General features: G+C 43.9%; 1 protein-coding gene across 8 annotated transcripts; it reads left to right on the top strand.

The window, feature by feature from the left end:
- The first annotated feature begins 678 nt into the window (after positions 1 to 678).
- slc24a2a (solute carrier family 24 member 2a) lies at positions 679 to 23,294 on the top strand. 8 transcript variants are annotated; one of them, XM_077544062.1, is made up of 12 exons: positions 679 to 1,048; positions 1,793 to 2,855; positions 11,151 to 11,197; positions 11,799 to 11,907; positions 13,075 to 13,089; positions 14,475 to 14,525; positions 16,842 to 16,940; positions 17,917 to 17,999; positions 19,674 to 19,808; positions 19,891 to 19,980; positions 20,105 to 20,271; positions 21,242 to 23,294. In XM_077544062.1, exons 2-12 carry the CDS (start codon positions 1,973 to 1,975, stop codon positions 21,489 to 21,491), a joined length of 1,929 nt encoding a protein of 642 aa, XP_077400188.1. In that variant the 5' UTR covers positions 679 to 1,048; positions 1,793 to 1,972; the 3' UTR covers positions 21,492 to 23,294. The 8 variants fall into 8 exon arrangements, with proteins under 8 accessions (XP_077400188.1, XP_077400187.1, XP_077400190.1 ...); XM_077544061.1 differs by having other exon boundaries at positions 1,790 to 2,855; XM_077544063.1 differs by having other exon boundaries at positions 680 to 1,048; positions 1,790 to 2,854; positions 11,159 to 11,197.
- The last annotated feature ends 216 nt before the right edge of the window (positions 23,295 to 23,510 follow it).

Here is a 23,510-nt window from a genome sequence, read left to right as displayed (position 1 = left end):
TTGTTTTTTGCCACAATGTGGCATTAGCGTTGTAAGTTGCTGACAGGAACAGTCCTTTTTTTTTCCAAATTAAGAGTAAAATGTCCATTATTCGAGTCCATTTTATTCATCAACTTTTTACCTTCTACGTCATGCAGCAGGGGCTTGGCACTTAAATTGACCCTTTTACCGCCACCGATAATAAGCAGCTCTTTTTATTGGTCCAGTTTTGTTGATATCTGATCAATGAATGTGACATAATTTTATTCCCAATATCGGTCCGATCGCTTTTTTCACCATTTGGTGCACTTTCATTTAAACTGACAATCCAGTGAAAAACTGAAAATGTGGTCAGTACCTTTCCCTGTCTTTATTACTTGACATCTAAAGTGTACGCTGCTGCAGTTGGTGGAAGAAATGTGAGGATTTTAGATCACCCCCTGCTGTGTCTTCCGTGTAACCTTGAAATGACCTTTATGCCGGCTTGCCCATCAATCAGCCTCCCGTCTGAAGCACGGCCACCTGTTCGTGCAGGACGCCAGGACCGAGAAGGGGGAGATGGGATATAGAGAGTAGGAAAGCTGTCATTGCTCGGTAACCACGGTAACATGCAGCATCACCAAAAGCCCCACGCATGCAGCAGCTTGAACCTGGTGGGGGGGCGAGGAGGGGCGAGGAGGGGCGATGCGCCTCTTTACCTGACTGTATTCCTCTCGATCACGTGGCCAGCTCAGCTAAGCACATCACTTGGCTGTATTTGCTAAGCTTTTTCTTTCTTTTTCGTCTTTTTCTTTCTTTCTTCTTTTTTTCTTTTTCTTTTTTTTACAACCGATTAATGCGTTTGCTCTCATCCGATTTGGGATGGATGCTGCTGAGCTGAGACTGTAAAGCGAGAGAGGAGGCGTGCGCATTTTTTCCTCCCCCCGCCTCCTCCTCTTCTTCTCTGTCAAAAGCTCCTCCTCTGTGCATCGCTGCAGCCGAGACCGGTGACATTTTTGTGCTCAATGAGAGCAAGAGGGCACCGGACTGTGAATTTGCAACCTGCTGCTGTCTGTTGCCTCCGTCCAAGGTAAGACGAGACCTCACACGTCTGCAGCCGCGCCGGGCGTCATGCGTCTCTGCATGCATATTACGTGTTGGCTTGTGTGTGTGTGTTTTTATTCCCCTTTCTATTTACTGAACACAGCTGAGAGGACGAATGCATCAGTAAAGGGCAGAGTTACCAGCAACACAGATGGGCTTTGGCCGTCCAAATAATTGAAGAATAATAATCCCGATCAGCCGTTTTCAGCAGCGTCATCACGGTTTCGGGTGCCAGTTATCCAACGGCCTTCTTGTTATTTCTCTTACTGCAGTTTGGAGCATGCCAAAAATCACCTGCCCCTATTAAGTTTCCCATAATGTGTATTAAATATCATCTGCAATGTTTGATTATTTGGATTATTATAATTTGTAGGCATTTATTCAGCCCACAGAATTTGCAAAATTATCTTTCTTTGTTGTATGTGCTGTCAGAAATGGAGGTACAGTTGGCGTTTAATTATCACCCCTTATGGTGTAATCCGTAAAAATGTACCCAATTGTGCCTCAGGAACTAAAAAGGTTGATTTTGTTCTCAAGTCATTGTGCCCCAAACATGTACAACTAGTACCTTATCTGTAAATACTAGTTACAAATGAAATTGCAACATGTGGTGTCTAATTGTCGCTGGTGTTATTCTGTATTTTTGAGCAGCATGCGGCCTTGGAACGACAACAATGATCAAATCATGTGCTCTAAAGTTCTCATTGTGTCTTTGTTGTCTTTCCAGAAGAGGCTAATATGAAGGGAATATTTGGCAAGAAAGATCCAGGAAAGTAACAGCAGTCCTTTTCAACGCATTTGAGACCAAAACCATGTTTTACCATCTCCGGTAAAACCCGTGCCCCTGCTCAACTTTCCCCTCATCCTACCCAGCCAGCGGGGAGCCAGGCCACTACAGAAGCCTCCAGAGATGGGTCCGCCGTGCGTCCGACCGGCGGAGCCGCAGCCCGTCGCGGCGCCTCCGTGCAAGCGGAGAGGTCACCGCTGTTTGCGAAGAAAAATGAGGCCGGTGCGGATCTTGGGCTTCGTGGTGAGCCTGCTGGCCGTAAGTGCCGTCTCCGTCTGTGCCTTGACGTGGACCTATGCCGGTTTGGGCGACTCGGCGGTCCCCGAGGAGAGCCTGCGCCAGCCCGTGCCCCACCGGACTCTGCTCTTCAGCCAGCAGCAGGAGGCCAATGAATCGGTCGCCATGAAATCGACGACCAATGGCACCGAAAGCCAAGGGGCGTACCCGCCGGACCTTTTTAGCCTCCTGGAGAGGCGCCGGGGTGCGGTGATCCTCCACATGTTCGGCATGATCTACATGTTCATCGCCTTAGCCATCGTGTGCGACGAGTTCTTCGTCCCGGCGCTCACGGTCATCACGGAGAAGCTGACCATCTCGGACGACGTGGCCGGCGCCACCTTCATGGCGGCGGGCGGCTCGGCCCCTGAGCTCTTCACGTCCATCATCGGCGTCTTCATCTCGCACAGCAACGTGGGCATCGGCACCATCGTGGGCTCGGCCGTCTTCAACATCCTCTTCGTTATCGGCATGTGCGCCATTTTCTCCAAGGAGATCCTCAACCTGACGTGGTGGCCGCTCTTCCGCGACGTCTCCTTCTACATCCTGGATCTCATCCTCCTCATCGTCTTCTTCCTCGACAACTTCATCTCCGTGTGGGAAAGTATCACCCTGCTGTCGGGATACGCCGCCTACGTCATCTTCATGAAGTTCAACGGGACCATGGAGGGCTTTGTCAAGAGCTGCATGCACAAGAACCAAGTGGTGGAGGTGGAGGTGCAGCCCAAGGTGAGTGGGCTTTTCTGTCATCATCCCAAAATCAGCCCATGCCCAACGTCCACGTTGAGGATGAGGCCAATATCATTTAGCTTGCCATTCCTGATAGAGAGCCCGCAGAGCCGATACTCGATATCATCTCTGGGCCAATACCTGGCCTGATTTTATGGTATTGGTGCTCGCAGCAGCGGCCGATAATACTACAAATTAGAAATTAGAAGAACAAATTTGCCATTGAAAAATTGTGATACCGGTGTATATATATGTCTTTCATCAAAATTATCTGTCATCGTTTTTTTTTGGGGGGGGGGTCAGGGAAATTTTCTGTATCAAAAAGTGGTATCAGTATTGGTATCGGTGACTACTCGAACTGGGGGTCGATATTCCTAAAATCATGTTGGCTGAGACAAAAAGAAGCTCGTTTCAGGTGCTAAGAGGTTAATAAAAGATAGTCGAATGTGTCATCCTGGGGTAAGCTCCCCAAATTGTGTTGTCGCCCGAGTAACAAATCCCCTCAAAGTTCTGAGGAGCCATTCACGATCCATTCGCTTCTCATCCCTGTGAGTCAGCATAACCGCAACTGGCTGAGGTGCAAACAACGCCGGCAAAACACTGTGGGCTCGCTCGGCGGCCGTCCCATCCCTGGCACTGCAGTGCCGTCGGACACCGGCGTGCAGATTATCCACGCGGATTTAGCTTCCCTTGTGACATGAGGTGGAAATGAAATTTTGAAGAGCATTGTCCCGTAAAGCCGTTATCAAGGCAGGATTTGCTCTGAGCACGTTTTTTTTTTCAAATTTCACTAGGAAGAGGCGCCACTTTTGACTTTTTGTGGTGTCGCACATGGTTGCGCTCAATTGGTTTGTTTGACAGGCAAGGGAGGAGGATGGTGCGCCTGCTCAGTGCCAGACAAGCGAGGTGACCTTGAGCTGCAAAGCATTCTGGGTGCAGACACTGATGACTCTGCGTGTGTGCTCAAGAAGCAATTGTCAATGCCGGCGATGTTGCAGTGTATTGATGTAGGTAGGGCAGCAAAGTCCCTCATTTAATAGGACCATAATCTTTCAAAGAGACGCCATTTTTCATCAAGTCTTGACACTTTGGGGACGTGTTATTTTGGGATTTAATTGGCAATTTAGCAAGCGAATGTAAGGCATTGGAATTTTGACATAGATAGACAGACAGTTAACCCGACGCACTTTGACTTCTTATCCGCCATAACGTTCCTGTGATGCATCAGAAGTAAGCCTCAAGGTGGGACAAATTGCCTGGTGTCAAACAAATTTTAATCACGGGATATGTCGTAGTTATGGTGACTGTGAAGTAAGACAACCCAAAAATATTGTGTTTGTGGAATATGAATTGAAATGAAAGCCTGATTTGAAAAAAACTATTTATTTATTTATTTTTTAATCAACTTCCACATATGACTTTTAATTTGTGTCATATTTGATACATCCGGTCACAAATACTTTAAATTCGTACATTTATGACTGTCAAAAATATAATAATAAACATAGAAATATCGAACATATTAGTGTTTCCAAAAATCAGAGAACATTTCCCCAAATTAATAAATCTAGGTGTCTCTCCTTTCTCAATTGGGGTGATTTTACAAGGTGCATGGAAAAGCCATCAGCTGGGTGACACTGCCCTCTAACGAATCATCAGTACAATGCATGTGTGAATGTTTTAATGGGGGGAAAATACTATACTCATGAAATAGAGGGCTCAAAATGTCTTGTATTTAATATGATACATTTGTCTTCATAGGGTTAAGCAGCAAAATCCACCCGTTTTTATCTATCTCTAGAGGCGTCCATTTTGTCTCACCTGTTTTCTGAGTTTGGTTATGACTTTCGCTAACTCAGCCATGATTGGTCGTTACTTGAGCCTTGAGCATCTGTGATGTCATTTTCAGTCGACAGCAAGTGACAAAATGGCTGCCCCGTGAGATGGCTAAAAAGCGGGTGGAATTTGCCGCTTAATTCATATTCCACAAACGCAGTATTAATCAGAATACCGTGTCTAGCCCGTGTTTATACAACATATTGGAAAGAAATTCTTTACAACAACTTGAATTTGAAATTCAAAGTCACTGAACATAGTGGCAACCAAATATATCTTAAAAAAGGATTTGGTGGTGGGCCGAGGGGAATACTTGTAATATCTGTTGTGCCAAAATGAAAATCAATTTAGCAAGGAACGAAGTAGACAAACTTAATTTGCATTGGAGTGCCGTAACAAATGATGGGGCTTTCGTTTGACACGTGAACATTTGATTAAAAAGGGATTTCTGGCATGTGCTATCTTGCATTACGCTATACACAGCCAAAAGTTGCACCGCTGATAAAACTGTTGGATAACTTGTTTCTCATGACAAAATATGTGAGCGCAGTATATTGGTTTTCTTCATTAACAACGTAAAAAAGGCAAATCAAAACACTTCTTTGTCAGCCAGCAGTCTCCACCACAGGACTGAAATTTAATTTAGACTTTCAAAGGAAAACAATAGACTCTTCAATACTCCATTGTGCTTTGAGTCTGCTGGTGGTTCCTCTCATTTTGTTATTCCCGCAATATGAACCCCAGAGGCTGTTTTTGAAAGTCGGGGAAAAGGAGCAAAGTCATCCAGCAGAATTCTATTGCATCAGTCAGTCAATGCGCTAATCCCAGTGCACAGCATGCGATTTGATTTGAGCAGCACAGATGTTGCAAGGATGTCTTTACCTATTTGTTCATCCCGACCGCTGCCTAATACCTTTGTTTACTTAATGAGCGCTCAGTCGGCGGGTCAATCTTACGGCGGCTTTTTGACCATAGCGCCGCAAGAAGTGATTTTAAGATTTGTTGTCGTGTGGGGGAAAATTATGATAATGCATCCGTCTCGACGCACAGTATCGCAAACTGCCGCACGTTTTGCTAAGCTTCTTAGTCTGCTGGTTGGTGACTCGATGAGAGTGAAGCGGGATGTCCGCCCAAAGGTCTGATTAATGACCAACCATGAAAGTCATGGTGTATTAGTAGAAGGGGCAAATTAGGTCACCCGATACTTAATGCCGCTTCCGACCCCAGACTCATTTAGATACCCGCCTGCTAGTTATTAAAACGCATTCACGGGTGAATTTAATCATGCTTCACAACTGTTGGGGCAGTCTGGGAGCGATGGCATTTTTTCCTCACGTCGGCTTTATTGGCAAACAGCTGACTGGGAGAAAATCTGCACTTGTGTAGCAAACCGGGCCAGGAAGCCGGTTAAGATTCCTCCGTCGTCGTCAGATAAGTTGCTGGTGCACGGAGGCAGATGTTGCATCTGCTGAGATGGGAGGGTTGCGACCTCTGCTCGCAGCATTAGCAAGCTATAAATAGTCGACGCAGAGGCGAGATTTTTCGTCAGGATGGCGCTTCAAAGATCAGTTACAAAGCAGACTGCTGGCGTCTCCTTTCCCGTAGGCGGTGCCGCGTTCAGTGCAACATGAAACGGAAGATCCTGCCTGCGGTCGCATGCTCACGTTTGTCAACTTGTCAGTCATTCCCAACAAGCGCAAGGAATGTTGGAAAGCATTGATTTTAGTCATATAAAAGTGGCCTTGGTGCCAATAACTGCGTGGGTGTCCAATCGTTCGTTAGCGCAGGTAGTGAGGGAGCAAGATTTGAGTTTAAGTTGGGGTTTAAAAATAGAGGAGCTGTTTGAGTTTGATCTCATCGTGACAATAAACGAGTCTAAGTTGTATCATCCAATGCAGCTGCAGCATGACTGGACTTGGGCCATCAATAGCTCGGCGCTGTTGTTGTCTGGAGCCGCATTCATTGTTAATAACAGCGAGTGGCGCTCTCATTTGCATCCCAGGTGCTTACTGTGTTATCTCCGGTGGATTAGCATTTTGTAGTGCATCCAAAAGGAGTTAAACACCGCCGCGCGTAATTTGAAAAACAAATTATCGCCATGCGTACGGCCATTGTGCGGCCCACTTCTGGATTCCGGATGAATAATGTCGGTCCCCTCGGAGCTCGCCTTACGCCACGGGCAGTTGAATTTGAAGAAATTGAAAGTGTAGCTTATTATAAGTCCACGGCCGAATGTTTGTCTTCATTCAAGCACCACAGACAGCTCCCTCACTCGCTGCATTCTTTTCCTAGCAGGCGGTCTGTTTTGATAGATATATGGATATATTCATTCAAACATTCACGATAGCCCGTAGACATTTACATATCCCAATCTAAAGCACGACGCACGGACGTCATTAAATAGACGCCATTTCAGCTTTTAACTTTCAACAGTCAATAGAAGACATTGTTATGTTCATGTCACTCACCACACTAATAAAATAGTTTTCTAATAGGTTAAGTGTAGTTCTGTCCTGTGTTTCAATGTTTCGCAATTTTTGTTTACTTCTGCTTGTGTATTTCCGGTGGGCTGAGCGCCAGATGCACTGATTTACATACATGCATGCATGCGTTTAATATACACCCTGTGGCATTTTAAAACACTGCGGAGAAATCAGTGTACTCAAGTTAGGCTCATTTAGCGAGTGGCAATATAAACTGGCCACCACACATGCAAGTAGGGAGAATAGAGCATGCGCAAAACACAAACCCAAGTTTTGTTCAAAGGAGGTAGCTCAATATGCGTTTACATGATCAAATATTCTGGTTAGAAAAGGGGCAACCCAGGGGTCTTATTTGGGCTTTGCACATTTACATGCCATTCCAAAAACCTGAATATTGACAATATTCAAGTGTTAGATTTAGGCCCCTTAATGACTTGAGCTAGGCCGTTGGCGTCTTCCTAGCTATCTGTACTCTGGCACACTTGTCCGGTTGAAACCAGTTAAGACCATCATGTGGGTGGGCGGCCAGTAAGACAGTATGACTAGAGACCATTTTGAATAGATTAGACACAGCCGTGTACTCGATCTTTCTGGAATCCAGTAAATAATTCAACTGAGAATATGCAGTCTCCTGGTCGTCATTATTAGCATAGCGAGTATTCAAGATAAAAGAACCGGTGAAAGTTCCCGTCTGAACTTTACAACTGGTGCCAAAACCCGGCATTGACTACATGTCAATGTATAGATACTAATCTCGAAAGTCAAATTAAGGTTAAAGTCTCACAAATAAGCATTCTTGAAAACCTGAGACTGCATACTCTAAATACAGGATTTGTTTGTTTCGTTTTTTTCTGAGGAAGAGTCTGATGGCGAAGCAAGAAACTGAGAGCTTTATCGATTCCGAGCTATTTCTGAACGCGCGGTCGAATAAGATAACTGCACTGTAAACGCATCAGGTGAAGGGCAATGGGATCTTTATCTTGCTGGTGCATGAAACAACAGCCAGGACCCTCAGCATTTTGCACACACCTCAAACCCTCAGCTGATTGGCAGTTAAATGGCTCCTAATGCCACACAGCAGGCAGTAATTGCAATTTGGAATCCTGGACGAAGTATAAGAAAGTTGTCTCATCAGCAAGCATTTCAACATTCCAGCTTCCTCGAGCGTGGACGTCCCGCACTCAACATTTCCCAATGTTCACACTTATAAGCGGAAGTAGAAGACATCTTTGCACGCCCGACTGGTGTTTCTGTTGCCTTACTTACCTCATTGTCAAATCAATTACACCCGATCGACAGTATTGCTAATGAACACTTCATTATTTATACAAGACCCGCATGAGTGCCGTATTTGCTTTTTTGAAGGCGGCCCAGCAGTTTTGCGTTTCCATCTCTCTTGTGTGCGCCTCCCAAAAGCCGGCACCTGATTGGGCGGGTGAGAGGAAGCAATTTTAGATGGTGAGCGCTGCCTTGTGGGAAATCAGCCACGGTGACAGCTTCTGTAATTAGTTCTGCTTGTTAGGAAAAAATGAAGGGGTTACTAATTAGCAAGTGGGCGGCTTCTTGACTCGTGCAAATTTTACCCCCCCCCTCCCCCATCCACACCCACGACCCGCTCCACCACCACCCCCTTAAAGATGGTTATTATCATATCCAGGCAAAATGGAAAGAAAGGGCAATGGCTGATGTACATGGACAAATCTCGGAGGGTGTTCTGTCACGCTCCAGCAGACAGGTTGCCTGCTGGAAGATTTGCACAAGTCGCTTTAACAAGGCAGGCAGCTCGCAGCACAAAACTACTAATGGCGGGATTGCTACAATGATACAATCTGTCACAAACTGTCACTTCATCATTTTTATACCATACTGGATTATAAAGAGATGATCTTTTTTTTTTTTTTCTTGTTGCTGCAATGCTAACCTGGTAACGCACTTCAAATGCAAAAACAAGCTACCTTGATTGGTTGGCTCCACCTTTTCTTCGTGAGAGTGGCAAAAAGTCGTACAGAATTGGGGGCAACATGTGGTTACAAGGTTATAACTGTGGTTATAAATGCCTCCAATCCCCGGCTGACGTTCAGAGAGCTCGATGGAAAATCCCAGTTAATCTGCTGGCAATTTGTGACCCTGGAGTGGAAGTGCTCATGCGTGTGACACTTTTCTCCGCGTTAATTCCCCGTAATGTTGCGCCATGTGCACGTCGATGCGTGGGAATATTCATCCGTCTGTCCGTCCATTTTCATTGCATTCGTCCATCCGTCCCGCCAGCTGAGCCGCTCCCAAGAAGCATCCTGATGTGACATTACGTAACAATTGGAACGCGGGTATTAGAGGAGCGCACAAACATACTAATCCCTCTGTGTGATTATTAGTCATAATATTTAACGTTGCCTTAACGAGCGACCCGGCGTGTAACCTCTAACCCCAGAAGTTACTCTAAGAGCTAACACTATAGAATGAGGCTTCGCGTCCGTGAACAGTCAAGCATTCTCTCTGTTCTTGAACACTTTTATTTCCCCCTCACTCTTCCGCCTTCTCTTCGGCTGACAACGAGGCGCTCTAAAGCAGCCATGCTAACAACCCTATAAAATGAGGCTTTAAGTTTGTGAAAAGTCAAGCCATTCTCTCAGTTCTTGAGCACTTTAAAAAAAAAAATAATAATTCCCTCCACCCAGCTCTTCCGCCTTATCCATGACATACGCGCACTCACAGCTGACAACGAGGCGCTCTAAAGCGGCCATGCTAACAACCCTATAAAGTAAGGCTTTAAGTTTGTGTAAAGTCAAACCATTCTATCTTTTCTTGAACACTTTTTTTTTAATCCTCCCTCTTTTCCAGTTTCTCCGTGACATAAGCACACTCATTGCTGACAACGAGGCGCTCCAATGCGGGCCATACTAGCAGACTATCCGAAGAGAATGTGCGTTTTCAGAATGTAGAATATCTTGCTGTGACGTTTTAGCCACACCTCCGTAGAAAAAAAGAAAACTGAATTAGGGAGAAAAAACTGAATGCTATATCTTCACGTATTTGGGTACTACATCGTTTCTTAGTACATTTTCAGTAATTATCTCAAGTCAATTCAAAGGAGTTTTTGTTGTGTGTGCGTGCGTGTGTGAGAGAGAATGTTTTATCATCAAGTAACGTTAACAGCATTTCTGCACAATTTCAATACGAGTGACTTTTGAAAAAAAAGTTTCAGATCATCTGACTGGGCACGGTGGATCTTCTCGCCACACGTCAACGCCTCCGCATTTTGTACAAAGCGAGCGTGTAGGCTAGGAAACAAAGCCTTCATACGCCACCATCCAAACAAATGTGGTAGCATGAGGGCTTCAGAGGGACGTTTCACACATGCGCACGTTTTCCCGTTCGACGAGTGCCGCTTTTTTTGTTTGCCTTTCAAAAATAGACGTGCCAGAATGCCTGCTGGCAAGGATGGTTGGGAAGTGAGTGATTGTTCAAAAGCCTGAGTCACACAACCAAAAGTTCCGTGTGACAACTTAAATCTTGTACTTTTTTTTTTTTTTTCATTTTTGTTCCCAAATTCATCAACTGTCTTCTAGGCTTAACTAAACAAGACAAGAAAGAACCTTCAAACTGAATTACGTAGTGCCTTGAGATACGAGTGGCCCGACTTATGCCTTTTTTATTATTATTATTATTATTATTATTATTATTATTATTGTTTTTTTTCTCCCTCCTAAGCAAATAACCTCATGTATTTCACACGTTCAAATTACAGCGGTAGGGAAGAATGCTGAAATCACCAAGCAAGTCATTTCCCTTGTTTGTACGTTATCGACTCTTCCAAAACAATTGTTCCCTAAAAGGTGTTTTGTCGTCATCATCATTCACATCATGGTCGTAACTGTGATGTGACGTCTCTGTATGGTTGCGTGCGGCATGCTTCACATCTTTGTCTTGTTCTTTTCTCTCTCCCCTTCTTTTCTGCTCGTCCTCTTTCTTTGTATTGGATGAGAAGGCGAGTCCAGGGGCGCCCGAGGATGACGGCAAGTTGTCGGTAGGTGTCCTGTCTCCTTTTTCGTGTCGCTGTTAGATGACGTGTGTGTCTCCCACCATACCGTGGCTTTGTGTTAACCTCATCCAAGCCAGTCGTTCATACAAAACAAAGTGTTATTTAGAACATCCACGTGCACGGGAGATCTGCTGTATTTGGACCCAGAGGGATGCACCAGCATTGGGCTGACGCCACCGGTGGGCAAGAAGGACGGTTCCAGCTGCCAATTTACCCTCAGTGGCGCTCCAATTCACCCAAAAGTTGAGCTCGGAACCACGTAACGACCTCGGCGGTGCTCGGAAGAACTTCAATACCACTTAAAATGCAACCCGAGGGCCTCCTGTTAGAAGTAGATGGGCTATTTTATCAACATTGCTTGCAGGTTCCGCTTTGGGTTTCATGCAAAAAGCGGATTAACGAATCATATTCCTAGTGGGAGCATAATTGGAGAAGCCAGGGCATTCCGAAAAAAAAAAGTCATTTCTACCTTCGAGCTACCCAAGGTTTATTTGACTAGAATATTTGACTATGTAGTTGATGTAGATCTAACTTCCCGATTTGACAGCCAGGAAGTGTTTTTAACAGCGTCTCCTGCTCCTCACAGGCCAGACCTCGGCTTCAGAGAGGGGGCAGCTCGGCCTCCCTGCACAACAGCTTGATGAGGAACAGCATTTTTCAGCTCATGATTCACACCTTGGACCCTTTAAGTGAAGGTGAGAGCTTGTCATTTCCCACAAATGATCCGCATTTTCCTGTTGTCTTCTATTTATTTGAAATATTTGAGAAATTTGTCTTTCAGTCTTCTGAGTTTTTGTTGGAAATTCCACAATTCTGTGGCAACGTTGCAGACAAGAGCCAATAAGAATCCAACGCAAAAAAAACCTTTTGTCTCATGGGATTTCCCGAAAAAGACTTTACGTTCCTTGAGAGCCGAGCCAAGCCTGGAATGAGTCAGCTCAGGAGAGATTAGCACACCGCGCCAAGATGGGCTTTAAAGTGTCCATTAGCATGTATCAACTTTTTTTTTTTTACATTGCATCCCTAAGTATATCCATCAATCTGCCTGGGCGGTTGAAAAAAATAAAAAATAAAGTGTCCAAGATCTAGTCCACTGAAAGACACATCCATCCTACTCCAGAAGACAGGAGGTGGGGAATATTTGCTTCTAATGAACGTAAATGGATTGTACAGGAAAAGTGAGAATTCCCATCAGAGTAAATGCCGTGCACGCGCGTCATATTTATTTCCGAGGCCCCGTGACGTGCACCTGCAGAAGAATGTCTGATTGTGGATGTTTTGCTGATGTTGTAAAAATACAATGGAGCATTTGGGCTGCTCGGCGGGAGTTGAGCAGGTGCAGCCCGTCCCCGCTCACACTCAGGCTTTTAAGTGGAGCACACGTGGTGATGGGGGTGGGGGGTTGCATGTATATTTCATGGACAGTTCTCAAAATAAGTTTTCTGGGCTTCAATGCGGAAGGGGAAGACTGAGGTTGCTTTTTGACTGGCTTACTTTTCTCTCTTTGTGTGTGTTTAATGTCAATATGCTAACTTAAGATGAATCCCGTTCCCAGTGCGTTTGTGAAGCGTTTACAGTAGTTCGATTTTTTTCACTTTTATCAGAGACAATATGAATAATTTAATGAGAACTTATCATTGCTAGGACTTTTACTGAATGAGATTTGAGGTGTCCATTTCAGATGAGATCTCTTCCCAGAACATTTCTACGCATTAGGGCCGCTTGATGTTTGGAAAGGTTCACATGCGCATGCAAGAATCCATCCAATAGTCAGCTGGACAAATTGCTTTCACCTTCCAGCTAAATTGAAACAAAATTCTGTGCTTGGATTTATCTTGTCTGTTTCTGTCTCTCCCCCTCAGAATTTGCAGACTCTGGTGAGTTGATCTCATTTCTGTCACCCTTGCCCCGCCCCTTCCATCATTCGAACCCTAACCTGCAGGCAGCTTGACGTATCCCAATGTGCCCTCCTGTATGTACTGTTGACGTTCCCCTTATGTCAAGCGTGTATTTCCATCCTCCTCTGTGGATGTCGTCTCCCTCCCCGGACTTCTTTATGAACCACCTCCGCATCGTTTTTCCCTCACCGAGCCCATCCTCTCTCTCCTCCTATTGGTTATTTAGCAGTCAAGTCTGTAAGCATCAATGGAGTTCACGTCCGGGCCAGATGGCTGACCTTCCTCAGGATTTCTAATCAATCAACCTGACAAGGGATTAAACATGACCTCGCCCTTGTTTGCATGCATGTTTAATCTGCACCCGACCACCTTTGGAGTTTTGAGCAGAGCTTTGCTCCTTCACGCTTGTTTTCATTTGCACAAATGTCTTAAATGTCTGCATGGTCGCAGCCTGACTCGGCTAAGAGCAGAATCACATGTGGACGTGTATACTTCAAATCTTTCAACTTGAATCCTGCACTGTAAAAGGTGTCCAACTAGTGAAAAAGTGTGGAGGACCTTCCTGTTTTCATCCATCACTTAAGTGTACATAGAGAGCAGTGCATTGCACGTACACACTCTTCTGCGCTGCGCTGGGCAAGTGTAGGAATCGATGCTAAAAGCTTTTTTTTTTTTTCGCTTCAGACTGAATCTCCCATTCGGGTTTGCATGCACTCACTCAGATGGTTCAGCAGAGGTTTAGAGGGCATTCCGCAAGGACAAGAGGGCCCCTGGTAAACAACAACGCCCGCTCGCCCCGCCTCTCTTTCTTTGTAACGGCTGAGTGCAGTGATTGTGCCGCGGCTTAATTGCCCCCCTTGGTCCAACGGCAGCTCAAGGTCTGGTCTGGAAGGCCCGATCGGCCGATGGTACGCGAGCAAGGCCCACGTTTGCCACAGGGATCCAACATAAATGAGCAGAACAAACGATGAAGTCATAACATATCGTCGTCGTATTTTCAAAATCACGACGTTGCTGAAAATTCAAAACCACATATTGACATTTGACCCGCACGTGTTTTTTGCCGATTGCTGTTGAGAATCCGCTGCAGATGAAATGTAGAGGAGGAGAGGAGGACTCATTTTTTTGCTTTTGTTTTTGCACGCTCACCTCCTGGATTTTTTACTCATTACACAGACTTGTTGTCATCAAAGCAGCGTTGTTGGGCATCGAATGTTTTTGTTGCTGCTTGGCACTTTTGCAGGGGTTGACTTGGAGTTCCTTTTTGTGTGTGCTTGTGTTTTGTGTGCAGTGGTTTTCACTCTTCCTTTTCTCTGTGTGTCCGTTGCCCTTACCCTTCCTTGTCTTTTGCTGTGGCCTTGTAGAGCTTGGGACTTATGGGAAACTAAAATATTATCACTCAATGACTGAGGAAGGTAAGCCCTGAAAATTTTCAATTCTTTGTGGCGTCATTTTTTTTATTTTTCTTCATCTCCACCATGAGCACCTCACCTTTCTTTATTTTTGTAAAATTTTTTGCTTGTTTTTCTGGTGCCACGGCCGCAGCAGCTTGTCCTGTGTGAGATTTCACTACAAAAGTGCAAATCGTGGTGGCTGTGTCCTTTTATTTTACTATTGTCATTAGGGATGTTCGATACCATTTTTTTTTTTACAGACCGAAACTGAGTACTCAACTCTTGAGTAGTCACCGATACCAAGTATCGATACCACTCAATACATAATTTTTCCTCACAATTGCATGAATTTATTAGCAAGTTTCGATTCTTCTCATTTCTAATTTCTAGTTCCCAATCATAACATGACCACAAAGGGGGCCGTCGTACTGATATCTTGAAATTAAAGCCGTATCGGTTCTCGTCCATCCCTAATTGTCACGATCATTTTGAAGAATCTGTGTAGCGCTTCTGTAACATTTTCAGTCTACTATACATGTTGCTCATGTTTTATTTTTTTGAAACGCTCATCAAAGAGGCATGCACGTAAAAACACAACAGTCACTCGCCCCCGCTACAGAAGTTGTTCCTCTTTTTAATTTTTCCTTTCACCAAGAAATCCATCATTCATATCAAAGCTTCCACTCGCACCTTCGGGGGGCACGGTGGCGATGCCGCCGTCGCTGATGTTTCCCCAAGTGGAGTGAGTCATCCACATGGCGCTTTTATGAGAGGCAGAGCAAAATGAGCATAACAACAACTTGAAACTATTCTTAACATTTTTTCTCAATGTTCACACAAATTGCGCAACTCTTTGTTCGTGTTAAACGGCAATCACAGGAAAAAAAATATTCCTTGCTTTAAAGTCCTAGATTGGGGGGGAAAAAATGGTTTGATGTCAAGGCCAAAGTGTAAAGTGGAGTTGTTACCACAACGACAAAAACAATGAAAAGCTGATACGTGCGTGTGTGTGAGACCGGCTGGTGGTGCCTAATGATTTTTGCCGGAAGGTCACAGACGAGCGCTGACATGGTTGGGCAAGTGCATATTGACATTGACATCAAATCACGCGCGCGCTCCAAAAATGAAAAAGCCATTGATTGCAAAAGGCTAATTCGTTGAAGGCAGGCCACACACGCAGTCCTCATCTTCAAATTTCCCACTTTGCATCTCTCTTCATAGTGTGAGAGACTCCAATTACTGACGTCATTTGAACGGGATTGTCACGGGAACAGGGAAACCTTGAGGGCCCCCGTCAGTTTGCATGAGAGCTTCGTCGCGAGGTCTGGAGGGCATTCCAAGGTCGTGGTGTTTCATCGACGTCCGATTTTTCATTCCGCCCTTGTGCGTCACCACTTTTTTGGGGGGGATCGACCGCTGCAATCCAGCCAAGATGGAAATGCATGTTGGGGGTCATTTGCTCAAATGTGTTGTTTGAATGGCTCGGCGAGGCTCGGATTTGTTATGCTAATCACACACGCAAAAACTATACAACCCAATGACACCGAAATGTGCGGTCTGGGTAGGCAAGTGAGGCAGTGACTCCCCCTGTTGTTCTTTTCCCTTTCCCTGCATGTGAAGAGTAAAAAAAAAAGGAAAGAAAAAACATTTGATATTTAGTTATATGGATTGAGTTTGTTTTTTAATCCAGTAATTATCACTAATTTTGTCATTAATATATCTGAAAGTGCTCACTTCCTGCTCAATCTGGGTTTTCTTATCATTAACTCATTCACTTTCATCCATTTTCACTGAAGCAACCCCCTTCGCTCCTGGCTGTTTTACTGGATTTTGACTGATTTTCCAAGGCCCACAGAATATTTTGTTCTATTGCTATAAAAGCATGGAAGAAAGATTAGAGTCTCTTCTTTTACCAGGAAAACAAAGTATATTTGTATATGTTTCTGTTTTGCAGAAATTTTTCATCATTATTCACAAACCTGTTGCAACATGGCCCTGGTTGATCTCTTATACTCTGCTTCCACCTGTTGGCCGTTTTATGTAATAACTACCATTGCTTTAAGCAATTCAGGTTAGAGGCTGCATCAAAGCCTGCTGTATGCTCAAGCATAAAAAAACATAAAACGTATAAATACGTTTTATAAGTTTTTGAGAGCAAATGATTTAAATATAAAGGGAAAACCAAATATTTTTATAATTGGAAAAAAAGATCAGCAAAAAAAAAACAATGAAGTTGACCTTATAGTAGGTATTCTTTTGAATCTCTGGTCTGTTCCAAGTTCGCCTCGGGCTGCTCGGTTCGGCGTTTTAACGACCGTGCCGGTTTCTGTTTTGCAGGGAAATTCCGAGAGAAAGCGTCCATTCTTCACAAGATCGCCAAAAAGAAATGCCAAGTAGAGGACAGCGAGAAGGCCAACGGGGTCGCCAGCCGTTCAGGTAGGAAGTCTTCCAACTTTTGTTGAGCCAATTTAGTGCAACTGTCACATTTGAAAAAAACACACGACATAACAGCAAAAAAAAAAAAATCACACAAATGATCTCATTTTTTCACATCAAATTTTTGAATTCTAGTTCCCTGTGACGTGCTTTATCTAAAAGAATTTTCAAATCTTGGCATTCAATGAAATATCAAAGAAACAAGAGCAAGAGAAACAATTTTGCTTAAAAAACTAAACGTGCTAGAAAAAAGACTGACTGCAATTTTTGAATCCGCATGCCAAGGTCGAACTCAACAGAATATTTTTGTTTTCCCAAATTGTTCCCAAGTGTTATCTGCCAACATGCTGAGATTCACCACCTTCATCTAAAACTAAAAATGGCACCATCTACTGTGACCTGTTAGTCATGACAGCGATTTTTTTTGACGAATTTATACGTCTATGGGAGTAAACGTTTCGCATTCCAGTTGACCTCCACGGCAGTCAATGAGTTAAGTGAAATCATCTCATTTCCTGTGTTTTGAGAATAGTCGCTTTCCATCTCAGCAATTTCGCTTAAAAGCATGCTAGGACGGGTTTGGCGTGAAAGAACTAGGAAGGCCGAAGCGCGGCGCAGCAATGTGATGAAGAAGTGCCAAATGGATTGCTCAAGCGCTATTTAGTCCACGATTGAAGCCAGCCAGTTGCTAATGTGAGCAAGTGTCACTTGAAAGGAAGGATGAGGCGGAGGAGGCCGCAGGATCACTGTCATTGCTGCATTGTGCCGCGCAATCAAAGTGAGGCGGAATTATGTTAACAGGGCTGCATTAACATGTTAGCCTCTTCATTTCGTGCTCGATATCACAACGCAAAGCTCACATCGGCGGTTTGATGAAAGACAAAACCATTGCCATTACATCTTTTGATTTGCGTTTTTTTTTTTTTTTTCATTCTAACGGATGACTAACCTGGAGTCTATTCCGTCCCCGGCACAGATAAGAACCTGCCAAACAGCTCCAGCGTTCAAGTAGAGGTGACCCCGCCCATGAACGGCACAGCGGGCCAAGAGGGCCAAGCGGTAAGACACAACTCCACTCGTCAAAGTTTTCCTCCCAAGGGCAGCTTCCACAAAAACCAACACGCTTCATCTTCACCTTCAAAGTTCAAAGCAGAAACTGGCATCTTTTTCTGGCATCGAGACAAAACATCAGGGGGGGGCGTTGGCTAGCGTTGGCGTTGGTGGCTATTTTCAGCCGCGCCTCCTACGGCGCACCTGTCTGTGTGATGACGCCGGGAGCTCCGCGTGCTGTCACGCCAATTGTTCATTCTTTGGCAAGCATTTTGAAAGGAAGGAGAAAGCGGAGGTCAAATCACAAGCCTGCCGCACAGTTTCCTGGAAGTTAAACAAATTTATTACACAACTTACCCTTTTATTTATTTATTGAAATCCTCTCTTACAGCATCCAAATAGTCCCTTTTTGAATATTCATGAGAAACCTAAATCTTCCCGGTTGCAAGCGACAGGGAATTTCTGACTCATCCTGCCTTTAGAGAAGCTCAAATGAATTGCGCATGTACCGTCGGTGGATTATGGGATGGAAATAACATCCCATTTGAATATCTTTGAAGCCGCGCTTTACATTCCCAGCGTGGATGAATGTCATGTAAATGAAGCACGTTTATCAAAGTCGAATACTCCGATCAAATGTCACATTTCACTTGCAGCGGGTTCAACGTCGGTGCCTTAAAGCGGGGCCTTGGCAGGGGGTCCCCAGGGTGCAGGAACGGCCCCTGAGGGGATGGCATTTGCCAAGTAGGGAGCACCGATGCCCCCCAAAGCGACTAAATCCAATCATAAATAGACCAATGGTAGCCTCCTGGTGTGAGCTAATACCGGCTTGCAATATATGTATGTAGGATGTCGGAATTATTTTTGGCCACTTGGGGCCACCATCCTCACATACCACACTGTAGCATTTGTGACGTTGAACGTGTGGCTTGTTGTGTGATGTGGAAGTGGCCCAATGAGGATGCACAGTGTTCGCTTCTGCATGTGTACAGCAAGGTTATAGTTCATGAAAAGGAACGAAATAACGCAAAAAAAAAAGTTTGGTTTTTTTTAAATGTAATGACATTAAATAAAAACGGAAATGCTTTTTTTTTTTTTTTTTTTCACTGAAACTCCAGTTTATATTTATAAAACTAACTATACTTATAGAAATGTCATTTGTTTTCATCTTTGTTAATATCATACATGAGATCTCGGGATTCATTTTAAATTTATTAAATTTTATTATTTTTGTATTTCTGTACGTCCGGCACTGAATAAGGAAGGTCAAACAGTCGTTTGAGAATTCGAATTGTAGTTTTACAATTTACCTGATTTTTATTTTGCACTCGACAAATATTCCATATATAAAAAATAATACTAAAACTAATCTAATCTAAAGTAAAACATTGGTTTTGGAAAAAAAAATACTAATAAAAACTAACAAACCTACTCAAAAACTAATTAAAACTAAATAAATTAAAAAATAATCCAAAACTGCAATGAAAAATCCCCCCCAAAAAAATTTACTCAGTATGTTTACTGTATTTTGTCAGCATTTGTACAATAAAGCAATTGGAAGGGTGTTTTAACAGAGGCTGCGGGAAAATAACCACCTCAAAATATGTGTTGTAGTGAAGGATGACTGTAAAAGACAGGAAGGCATCCGTGGTTGTTTGTTGACCGGTTGTGGGTTTTTTTTAGGCGGAAGACGAGGAGGAAGACGACCAGCCTCTGAGCCTGTCGTGGCCCGAGACCGGCCGCAAGCGCTTCACTTACCTCTTCATCATGCCCATCGTCCTCCCCCTGTGGCTGACGCTGCCCGACGTCAGGAAACCGGTAGGCGTGCTCCTTTCCCCGTTGGCATGCGCGAGAATACCCGTTTGCTGCTGACGTTGTTGCGCCGCCTCCCCTCTGCCAGTCGTCCAAGAAGTTCTTCCCAGTCACCTTCCTGGGCGCCATCTGCTGGATCGCGGCCTTCTCCTACCTGATGGTGTGGTGGGCCCACCAGGTAAATCTCTTCACGTGGTGATACGCTGACCAACCGGCTCTCAATTGTCACTCAGAAAATAGCTGGAGCGACAGATGAGGCTTTATTTACTCTGAAGCCTTTTTTTTTTCTTCTATTTTTGCAGGTTGGAGAGACCATCGGGATTACCGAGGAGATTATGGGTCTGACTATATTAGCGGCTGGAACCTCCATCCCTGACCTCATCACCAGCGTTATTGTGGCACGCAAGGGCCTCGGCGACATGGCCGTGTCCAGCTCCGTCGGCTCCAACATCTTTGACATTACTGTCGGGTACGGCGTCATACAAAAAGCACTACATAGGGCTGTCAAATAAACATGGAGGCATCTCATCATATTACACATACACAATATTGTTGAATATTGCAATATTAGTATTATTGCAATATTTGAAATGTACCCATTTTATTATTTAATGAGAGAGATCAGTCTTTAAGAAATTCATCCCTCATATTCACATTTTTAAGGCAAGGCTTTTTTTTATTCAACACATTTAAAAATTTGGTTTCTATTGGCATCTTATTCCATTTGTGTGCAGCATAACGCCTAAACGCTGCGCCACCGTGTGTGCTTTGGACTCTGGGCTCCAAAAGGCAAATAATTTAACCCAAGACACACTTAGGACAGCCCCCTCATTTGAATAACATTTCATGCTGACAGCGTCTGCTGCATGAAATTAAAAAAATATGAGAGCAGAGAGTTTTTATTTATTGATTGACATTTAATTCTATTTATATATTTTTGTATTTATTTCCTCATGTATTTTAATTTTTTTGAATCTCATTTTTAAAAAATGTTTTACTTTTATTTATACATATATATTAGAGCTGTTTAAACGATTATTTTTTTTAAATCTGATTAATCACATTTTAGAATTTTGATTAATCGCTTAATTAAAAAAAAAAAGAGGCTTTTTTTATCAACATTTTTTTCCCCCGCCAAATTTGAAGAGCAACGTTTGTGTTAATTATTTTGACATTTTATGTTGTGAAGAAGCCTTTAACATTTTTTGATCCACTGCACACACTCATCTTCATCTTTTTCGAATCAGTTAATATCTTGCATGATTTAAAATGGAAAAAAAATGACCCCAATATTTCGCTAAAGGATCATCGATGGTCCTCCAGTCTATTCCATCCGCCATAGTTTCACCACGCTAACCGCAAATGCAGTCAAAAATAACCCACGTAGTCATCACATGACCGTCTTTCATATCACTTGACTCGACGTACGTTTGGCGCAGGCTTCCGTTCCCGTGGCTGATGTGGTCGCTGTTCAGCGACTTGAAGCCGGTGGTGGTGAGCTCCAACGGGCTGTTCTGCGCCATCGTGCTGCTCTTCCTCATGCTCCTCTTCGTCATCATCTCCATCGCCGCCTGCAAGTGGCGATTGAGCAAGCTGCTGGGCTTCATCATGTTCATGCTCTACTTCGTCTTCCTGGTGGTCAGCGTCATGCTGGAGGACCGGGTGCTCATCTGTCCCGTATCGATCTGAGGGGGGGGGGGGGGGGGGGCCTGGCCCCGCTTTCCCCCCCCTTACCGACCAACAAAAAAACATCCTCATTGGCTCTCCTGTGTGAGTGAGGAGAATGTGCGGTGGAGATGCCAACAAGAGGCACCAAACTGTGTCTCACCTGAGTGGATTTTCTGTGTTCTTTAATTAACAGGTGAGGGAGGGGGCGCATTACGGGCGCAATGGCCGAATCTCAAAAGCATTATGCATGTCCTTAGAGTCATTAGATCAGGCTTATCAAGACTGCCAGGTTGAGGAGAACCACCTCCTGTGAACTTTATTGAAAAAAAAATGTTTAACAGATGAAGCTAGCGCCCGCCGGGAGCCCACAAGAATGACGGATAACGAGAAGATAGTAGACCGGGAAAAGACTCCTTTAGACCAAAAAAAAAAAAAAAACACGGCAAACGGTTGATTCTCCTCGGGGCAGACCGACTCGTTTCCGATGACTTCATTGTTCACCGCAGCACTCTCTCTTAGGAGGATTTTCTTTTTCAATTTCAACACTTTTCCATGAAATAATTAGCAGTAGCATTAGACGTACTGTAGCAGGACAATCTGCTCCTTCTGATTGTAGATAACACGTCACGCACTTGCACCACCACCACACACACAAAAAAAAAGGGCCTCTGGAACGAAAAGCATGAGTACTTAGGGTTCACTAAGCCTCCATTATGAAGTCAAAGTAGCACATTTGAAAAGAATTTATCAGTGTAAACGCGTCACAATTGATAGATTAGTCAGCGTGTAACGCTTTGGGCTCGAGTCGCAGCCGCACAGAAGAAAAGAAAAAGACACTCGCAGATAAATAGTAGTAATCCGCATTTAAACAACTTGTATACCAAAATGTACACGTTACCACCATGTTACATGCAAACGTAAACCAGTGCTCAGTCTCGACGTAGAGAAAAGATATCTATAGTCAAGTTCACTTTTTAAACTGCAATGACCATCCCTTATCTATAGAGGCACTTTGCTAGAAAAAATAAAAAATCCACCCATTTGTCTTTTGTACGCAAAAAGAACTAATCACAATGTGTGAGGATAGAATGTGGATTAAACAGCAATATACTGTACGTGTTGTCATGCGTCTGCACCCATCCACCTTCCCGCTTTGACGCCCTTTGACCTCAGCTTCTGTACAGCAACTGGGTGGCAATGACATTTAAACGAGGAGAAGCGCTTGCGTTCAAGTTCCTTTGGGCTGGTTACCCACCGACTACAACGGAACTCTTCACTTTTATGCATTCGATTAGAAAACAGGTTTTAGTTTGTAAATATCTTTTCTTTTTCCAAATGAGCAAAACCAGTTTGGGTAACTTCTTTTTTTATACTCATGTTGAGCAAATCTACGTAGGGCCGATGCTGCCAGCATTTTTTTTTCTCGTATTGAAGTGCAAAAAAAACAAATATGGAAGTTCCACAAACTGCCTCTCTAAGGCTTGTTGAGTATTGTCAGCTAATTTTGCTTGAGTTTGGACAATCATTGTGCACTTGAAGGCCCAAACGATCAACTCACGATTGCTTGACTGATGCTGTTGTGGACTTTTGATTGTGCTTGATGAAGGTAAGTGAGAAAAGTGACCATGGCACAAATCACCAATCAATGTTTTGCACTGTAAATGTCTTTATTTTCTTGGTGTTCATGTAAGATTGATTTCACGTGTACATATATACAGATACAAATTAACCATATAATCTATATATGTACAACACATTTGTCTCTATGTAAAAACACAAAGTATATAATGAAACGAATAAAGCTAATCTGATTCAAATATGCAACGAAGGCCTTGCGTGTTGTTTTTGTACGAAACCGACGTGATGCATCATGGGAACCCACGTGAAACAAAAATACAACTAACACCCAGCTATTTAGAATTTAGAATGTTCAAAATGTGCTGGTGGAATTTGACAGCCGGCTCTTCATGGCTAGAATAGTGTGAATGTTGCGCCCTCTTGTGGTCAAATGTGTACACATCACTTTTTAAAAGCAGAAAG

Source organism: Vanacampus margaritifer, chromosome 15 (genome assembly GCF_051991255.1).
Source record: "Vanacampus margaritifer isolate UIUO_Vmar chromosome 15, RoL_Vmar_1.0, whole genome shotgun sequence".
Taxonomy (NCBI): Eukaryota; Metazoa; Chordata; class Actinopteri; order Syngnathiformes; family Syngnathidae; genus Vanacampus; species Vanacampus margaritifer.
Note: the sequence above shows the minus strand (reverse complement) of the source record. Positions and strands in the feature narration are given on the sequence as shown.